The sequence below is a fragment of the Trichosurus vulpecula genome, chromosome 1 (genome assembly GCF_011100635.1).
Source record: "Trichosurus vulpecula isolate mTriVul1 chromosome 1, mTriVul1.pri, whole genome shotgun sequence".
Lineage (NCBI taxonomy): Eukaryota > Metazoa > Chordata > Mammalia > Diprotodontia > Phalangeridae > Trichosurus > Trichosurus vulpecula.
Window position 1 is genome coordinate 365,884,718 of NC_050573.1, and position 7,440 is coordinate 365,892,157.

Sequence of the window (7,440 nt, forward strand, 5' to 3'; positions counted from 1 at the left end):
CTAATTTTATTTTGGATTTCTTTTATTGTTATTGAATTGAAATAATATTTTTGCATTAAAGGTTTGCAATAGTTCTGAGAATTATTTGTCCATATCTTTTGATCACTTACTGACTGTAGAATGACTCTTAGTCTTTTTTTTTAATTTGTCATAATTCTCTATGTATCTGGAGTGTCAGGCCTAGTCTTTTGACCTAGTCACATCACTACTAGGTCTATACTCCAAAGAAATCAAAGAGGAAGAGTACCTCTACATACAAAAATATTTGTAGAAGTTATTTTCTTGGTAGCCAAAGTTAGAAACTAAAGGAATATCCTCCTAAACATGAATGACTAAAGAAATTGACCTATGTGAAAGTAATTGAATATTATTGTGACACAAGAAATTATGAAATGGACAATTAAAGAAAAAAACCTGAAAGATCTCTATGAACTGATATAAAAGTATCTTTATTTCAGCTTTGATGCAAAATTTAAAACTTTTGCTTCACAAAGTGAAGTAAGCAGAGCCAAGAAAACAATATAGATACTAATTACAACAATGTAAATAGAAAGAAACATTACCCACCAAAAATCAAAAGTGAATGAAAAAAAAAATTCTGAAGATCAAGTGGTACTGGAATGAAGACGTGTAAGAAAACATCTCCCAACCTACCTGTTCATGGAGGTTGATGCCGCACAGATGTTGCACATTTCTTGTTTTCTGACTTTTTCAGTGTATCAAAAAGTTGTACCAACTTTTTTTCCTCTGAAAAAAGTACTATTTATCATATGTCATGGTTGTCAGGGAGGAAAGGGGCTAGGGATAAATGGAATACTATGGTGATGTAAGGAACAGAAAGTATCAATAAAAGCTTAGTAAAAAAAAATTTTTATCAGTGTTCATTGTTATTAGTCTGCAGTTTTTTTCCTCTACTTTTTCTCTCCCTGTCTTAGATATCAAGGTCAAATTTGTTTCAAAGAAAATGATTTAAAGGGAGTTTTATTTTCTGATTATTGCAAAATGTTTAAGTAATATTGGAATTAATTGTTCTTTTAGTCTTTGATAGAATTCATCTCTAAATGCATCTGGTCCTCGCTTTCCTACTCTTTGAGAGTTATTTTTGGTTTCTTCCATTTATTTTTCTTTAATTGGGTATTTAAATAGTTTGTTCTTTTTTTTTAAAATCTGAATGTGTATCTTCCACTGTTATGAATTCTATTTTTGTTGATACATACAATTTTTTATTCTCCCTTTAAAAAATAAACTGTTAATTTATTTTATCAGGTTCCCCCCCCCATCCCTATATTTATTTATCAACTCAGTGGTATTTTTGCTTAATTTTTTATATTAATTTATTCTTTATTTTCTATTTTGCTATTTAGTTGGAGGTTTTAATTTGTTGTTCAAGCTTTTTTTTTAATTGCATGCACAATTAATTAAATTATTCCTTCTCTCTTTTGCAAATGAAAGCATTTAAAACTCCCTCACAACCATTTCAGCTATAGCCCATAAGTTTTGGTGTAATTATCTCATTATTGTAATTTTCTTTGAGACTATTTTCTATCATTTAAATACACTTTTTATTCTTTAAAATTTATGCTATTTAGTCCCTTATTTTTAATTCTTTAAGGATACTTCATCAAATATATGTGTATATATATATATATATTTCTAATCAACAAATAATTCATTTAGTCCTTTTGCTTTTCTACATATTTGCATGAAGCCTTTATACACCAATACATAGTCAATTTTTATAATGATGCCATGTACTGATGAGAGACATGTAAATTTATTTCTATTCAATTCAGTAATTTCAAGAAAGTTATCACTTAAAAAAATTCTGAAGTTCAATTTAGGTACTTACATTCTTTCTTGTTCATCTTTTGCTTAGATGTGTCTAGATAAGAAAGAGGCACATTAATATCTCCCACTACTGTAGTTTTACTATCTATTTCTCACTCTATTTCAGTTAAATTTTCATTTGAGCATTTAGATGCTATGTAATTAGGTGTGTGTGTGTGTGAGAGAGAGAGAGAGACAGAGACAGAGACAGAGACAGAGAGAGAATATGCATTATTGACACTGACTTATCTACGACACTTTTAATCATAATGTAATTTCCATGTTTATCTTTTTATCATGTCCATATATACACAGCCTTTCTGAATTATGATTCATATTCCTTTTTTGAGTTCATCAATATAAAGGGTTTATTCTAGCTCTGTATAAATCTTTATGCTTTAAATGTGTTTAAAACACAACAACATATTGTATAATTCTGCTTTCCAATCCACTTTTCCATCTTTTTCCATTTTATGGGTGAAGTAATCCATTCATATTCAACTGTAATGATTGTTACTTGTGTATTCTTCAATGTCCTTTTTTAAATATTAAACTTGTAGCTTTATTCAGGTTTGATTTTTAACAAATGTGTCAGGGAGAAAACCTCAAGGAGGGGTAGGTCCCATGGGTGCTAGGGGCCCTCCTGGATGCCTGAGGAGGGGAACAGAGCCCCTCCCTGCTCCTGTCCCTTCTTCCACTAAGGAGATTTGGGGAAAGACACAGTCAGATGCGGGTTGGGGGGGTCTGGTCCCCCGTTGGAGGAGAGATTGGTGCTAGGTGAGGTATATGGAACCAGGGGGCCAGACAGGATAGGTAGGGAGAGGGGGAAGAAGATTTTTGCCAGAATCCAGAATCCACAGCTTTCTGCTTTGAGATTGAATAATAAAAAAGAAAAAAACTAAATCTCAAGGAGCCCCCATCCCCTCTCCCCCAGCAGGGCTGTAGTGTGAGGTGGGGGAGAGAAGGGGGCAATTTTACCAAGGCCCTGCCTCCATCTTGTCCAAGGGGTTGGGGGAGATAGGGCTTGACTAAAGGGGTGGGGGTGGGGGGAGCTCCCCGGATTGAGAGAAAAAAGAAAACATCAAAGAAATAGAGTAGGCGTCCAATCAGGGTGGGGCCAAAGCCTGACCAGGCTGGGGAGGAGAGGGAAGGCCTCTTCAGGTGCCAATTGTTGCTGCTGCTGCAACCACCACCCCCCTGTGGGCCAGTTACTTTGCCATGGCCTTGATTGCAACAGCTGCTTCCTCTGTCATGACTGATAGCACCGCTATCAGGATCTCTTCTCCACAATCATATTTCTGCTCTATCTCCTTGCCAAGGTCACTCTCAGGTAAACGAAGGTCCTCCCTTACCTCCCCACCATCCTGGAGCAGTGACAGGTAGCCATCCTGAATCCCAATCAGCTGGAAATCATTTCTCTTGATATTGGGCACATCCATGTTGTGGGTTGAAGGGCAGATATCTTCACATTTCTTCTCAGTAAAGGTATCGATACCAACCAGATGAACCTTGGCATGGCCATGCTTTCCAGTCTTGGAAGTGGACATGTCAACTATATTACAGAGCAGGCCTTTGAGCACCGCAAAGCCATTCTTGTGCAAGGCAGAGCACTGCATGGGAAAGGTAGCTGATGCCCCTGCATCCCCCATCTTGAAGTCCAGGTCATCTGCCATTTTGAGAGACTTCTATTCCAACTCGTGTGAACGTACCGAGTGGAGCCCCCCCCCCCCCCCCCCGCCCAATGTTCTTTTTTTACCTTTCCCTTTTTTTTGCTCTCATTTCCCTCTTTGCAAATAATAAGAATGTGGTAGAAATGTGATTTTCTATCTTATAAATGAAGCAAACCATTTACTCTTTTTTGCAGTAATTCCTTTGCCTTCACTCCACTCTAATTCTGAAGTTATTAAATTTTTTCCTTCCTATTCATCCCCTCTTTATCGTTTCCTACCAACATATGAGGTTTTGTCTTGTTTTGTTTATGACTATTTACTTACCTATGATGCCTGTCTTTTTACATCTCTCTACCCCTCTTTTCACCACTATCCCCTCCTATTTACTCATGTTTTTCTATTCAGACATGTGTGTGTGTGTGCACGCATGCGCGTGTGTGTGTGTCTTGATGTGCAATGATATTCCATCTTCTTTCATTCAATTCAGATGAAAGTGAGGTTGATGGTATGTGTATTCTACTCCACACCCCTCCACCCATGTCTTCCTACATGTCTATATGCTCATCCTGTATACCTCTGATTTGCAATAGTAATACGCCTCCCCTTATTTCTCCTTTCATTCTTAGAATAATCCTCCTGACAGAACAAAACAAACCCTATACATTTTGTCATCTTAAACTTCATGGCCTTTAAAGATATTTAGAATCTGAGAAGACATTTATTCCTTATCCTGCTAAAACATATAAACAATCCATCTACATATATTCACCTTCAATTAAACAAATATCTTTATATTTCTATGTTTCTCTTAGAAACACTACCATTTCAAAATGTTTTCATAAGGAATGCCTGAAAATCTTTTATTCTTTTAAAGTTTCATTTCCCATCATCTCCACACTCTGTCCACCACCCCTACAGGACAATATTTCATTTTCCTGGATAGGGTATATAATGTTGTAAATCTTTTTATTTTGCTATTTGTGACCTCATCTAAGATATCATCTCCTTTATTGTGGCAGCTGCTAAGTCTTAGCATGATTGTTAGTGAAGCTCCTTGGGATTTGAACTCCTTTTTGTCTACTTGTGTTTTTTCTTTGTCCTGGAAGCTCTGTATTTTGCTCTGATGTTGATGGGAGTTTTCATTTTAAAATTTGTTTGTGGAAGTGACTAGTGGATTTTACACCCTCTTTTCATTTTGCCTTCTGGTTCTAAGAGTTCTTTGTAGTTTTCATATATAAGTTCCTGAAATATGATATCCAGACTTATTTTATCATAGTTTTCAGAAATTCTGAAATTCCTTAGATGATTTCTCCACCTGTTTTTAGGTATCTTTTTTAATTCTATATTTCTAACATTTTCTTCTATTTTATTCAATCTTTTAAGTATTTTTACTGAATTATCGGATCACTTTTAGTTTGTCCCTTTCTTATTTTCAGGGCATTCCCTTCTCAAATGTACCATCTATTCTAAGTTGTCAGTTTTCCTTGACATTCTTTTCTCCCTAGTCTTTTTATTTTGCTTTGTTATCTACATTGGGGAAATAGGGGTGTTCTAGTGTTTCCATCAAACTCTGCAACTGAGTGGTATGAACAGGATCTGCTCTCCTCTGGGACCCTTTATTGCCTCAGGCCTTTGGGATTTTCCCCTAAATTTAGGTTGTGTCTGGAATCCTTCCCCTAGATGTTGAGCTGGGGAACTACTCCTATGCTGGTCCCTTTCCATAGATTTTACTTTCTGCTTGGGGTGGATTTTTCCTATAGCTTTTCTCCTCCCACTGTACTTAGGCCACCAGTGTCACATTCAATCTCCTCCTCATCCCCACCTCCTAAAACTATTCTCTCTAGTTGGGGTCCTGCAGCCTGTGTTTTTGCTTTAGGTAAGCTCCATATTGTGCTTGGGTACTTGGGTTCAGGCAGAGAGTGCATGCTACACCTTGGAATGTAGGCTGCTTGCTCCGGTTAGTATCCTGAAGTAAAAGGCTTAAGGGGAAAGTTGGGATTGGACTCCCATTCTGTGCCTTACTTAACTTGTTTGGCATTTCTCTTCATCTAAGCTCCTGTGGTTGAGGCTGTAGCATATGGGAAGCATCAGGCTGGTCTTTGGTGCTGGTGCTGATGGGTTCAGAAAGAGGACTGCACCCACCCTAAACTTACATGGGCTGCTTATGTTCTGAGCTCTGCCCTCTGCACTTTTCCTCTATCTGCTCTGACTTGTCTGCCTTGTAAGAATCATTCTGGTTCCTTTTGGGCACTCCTAGGTTGGATGGGAGAAGCTAGAAGTTATTTTTTAAAACAATTCATTCCAGCATTGTGCATTTCTAAACATGCTATAGTACTTGAAGCCCATCTGGACTCTTGTATTTTAGAATACCACCGTCTTGCCCTACTCAATCTTATTGCCTTGGTATTCTAGTTTTCACAGTTCTTATCAAATAGTGAATCCCTCCACAAATAGTTTATATTCCTGAGTTTATCAATTACTGGGCTAGAGAGTCCATTTTTTAAAAAAAAGTTGCTTATCTTGTCAATTCCACTGATCTACATTTCTATTTTTTAACTAGTACCAAATTGTTTTGACAATTATTACTTTATAATATAATTTGAGATGTGGAAGTACTATTCCCTCTTCTTTCCAACTTGTTTTTATTATTTCCTTTGAGATTGTAGATCATTTGTGTCCACAAATGAATTTTGTTATTATTTTTCCTAGCTTCATAAAGTAACCCCTTGGTTTCATTATGGGTATAGTACTAAAATTTCAAATTAACTTTGTATAATGGTTTTATTATATTGACATGATCCAACCATGAGCAGTTATTATGATTCTAGCTGCTTAAGTCTCCCTTTATTTCTATAAACAGTGATTTTGTAATTGTATTTTTTGAGTGTGTCTTGGCAGACAAACTCTCAGGTGTTTTTTTTTTTTTTGTTTTAGATTTTGGAGCTAATGTGAATGGTATTTCCCTTTTTATTATTTCCTCCTGGACTTTGTTACTGCTATAAAAACAATGTTGATTATTTTTGTAGATTATGCATCAACACTTTTACTAAAGTTATTAATAGTCTTAATTTGGTTCTTCATTGATTTCCTGGGGTTTTTCTAAGTAAACCATTTTGTCATCAGCAAATAGTTCCACCACAACCACCTCCCACCTTTTGTACTGACTTTTATGCCTTTTACTTCTTTCTTCTATTTTTCTTTATGGCTAATATTTCTAGGAATTTCAAAAGGGGCACTAGATTTCTGATTTCACTGGTACAGCAGATTCCCTGGTGAGGAAACTCCCTCTATCACAACAGGTTGGTAGCTACTTATACTGTTGGAAAATTGTATAGAATTCAAAGACATTAAGTTATTTACCCAGGATCGAACAACCCACATGTATCTCAGGCAGGACTTGAACCCAAATCTTTGTGATAATAAGGTCAAGTCTCTATCCACTCTGCCCCTCTGCCTCTCTAGAAGTGTTTCCAGTAGTTCTAGAATTGTCAAATAGTAGTGAGATATGGTGACATCCTTGCTTTACTCTTGAATTCACTGGAAAAGCTTCTAGTGATTTCCCTATAGCAAATGATGCTAAACTTTTCCTATATAAACTTATCCATACCTTTAGTTTTTAATATTTTGTCAAAATGTGCATTGTACTTATTGAGCATTTTTTACATATATTGAAATAAATATCTAGCTTAGAATTTTTTAAAATATGAATTAGGATGCTGATTTTGTTTCCCCTTAAGGTGGATACACCCTTGAATCTCTGGTATAAATTCTGCTTCATCATCATGTATATTTTTTTTTCTTTTATGTTGTTGTGTTCTTCTTTCTAAGGCTTTATTTTAAATTATAGTATCACTTCATTAGGGATATTAGTCTAAAATTGTCTTTGTTTTTATGTCTCCATGGAGAAAGTAGCAAGATAATTTTTATTTTTTTTTTGTTTTTT

At 35.8% G+C, this 7,440-nt stretch overlaps 1 protein-coding gene across 1 annotated transcript; it reads right to left on the reverse strand.

Moving 5' to 3' along the window:
- Positions 1–3,035: 3,035 nt before the first annotated feature.
- LOC118851621 (eukaryotic translation initiation factor 5A-1-like) lies at positions 3,036–3,515 on the reverse strand. The gene has a single exon (XM_036761165.1). It carries the CDS (start codon positions 3,498–3,500, stop codon positions 3,036–3,038), a length of 465 nt encoding a protein of 154 aa, XP_036617060.1. The 5' UTR covers positions 3,501–3,515.
- Positions 3,516–7,440: the final 3,925 nt, after the last annotated feature.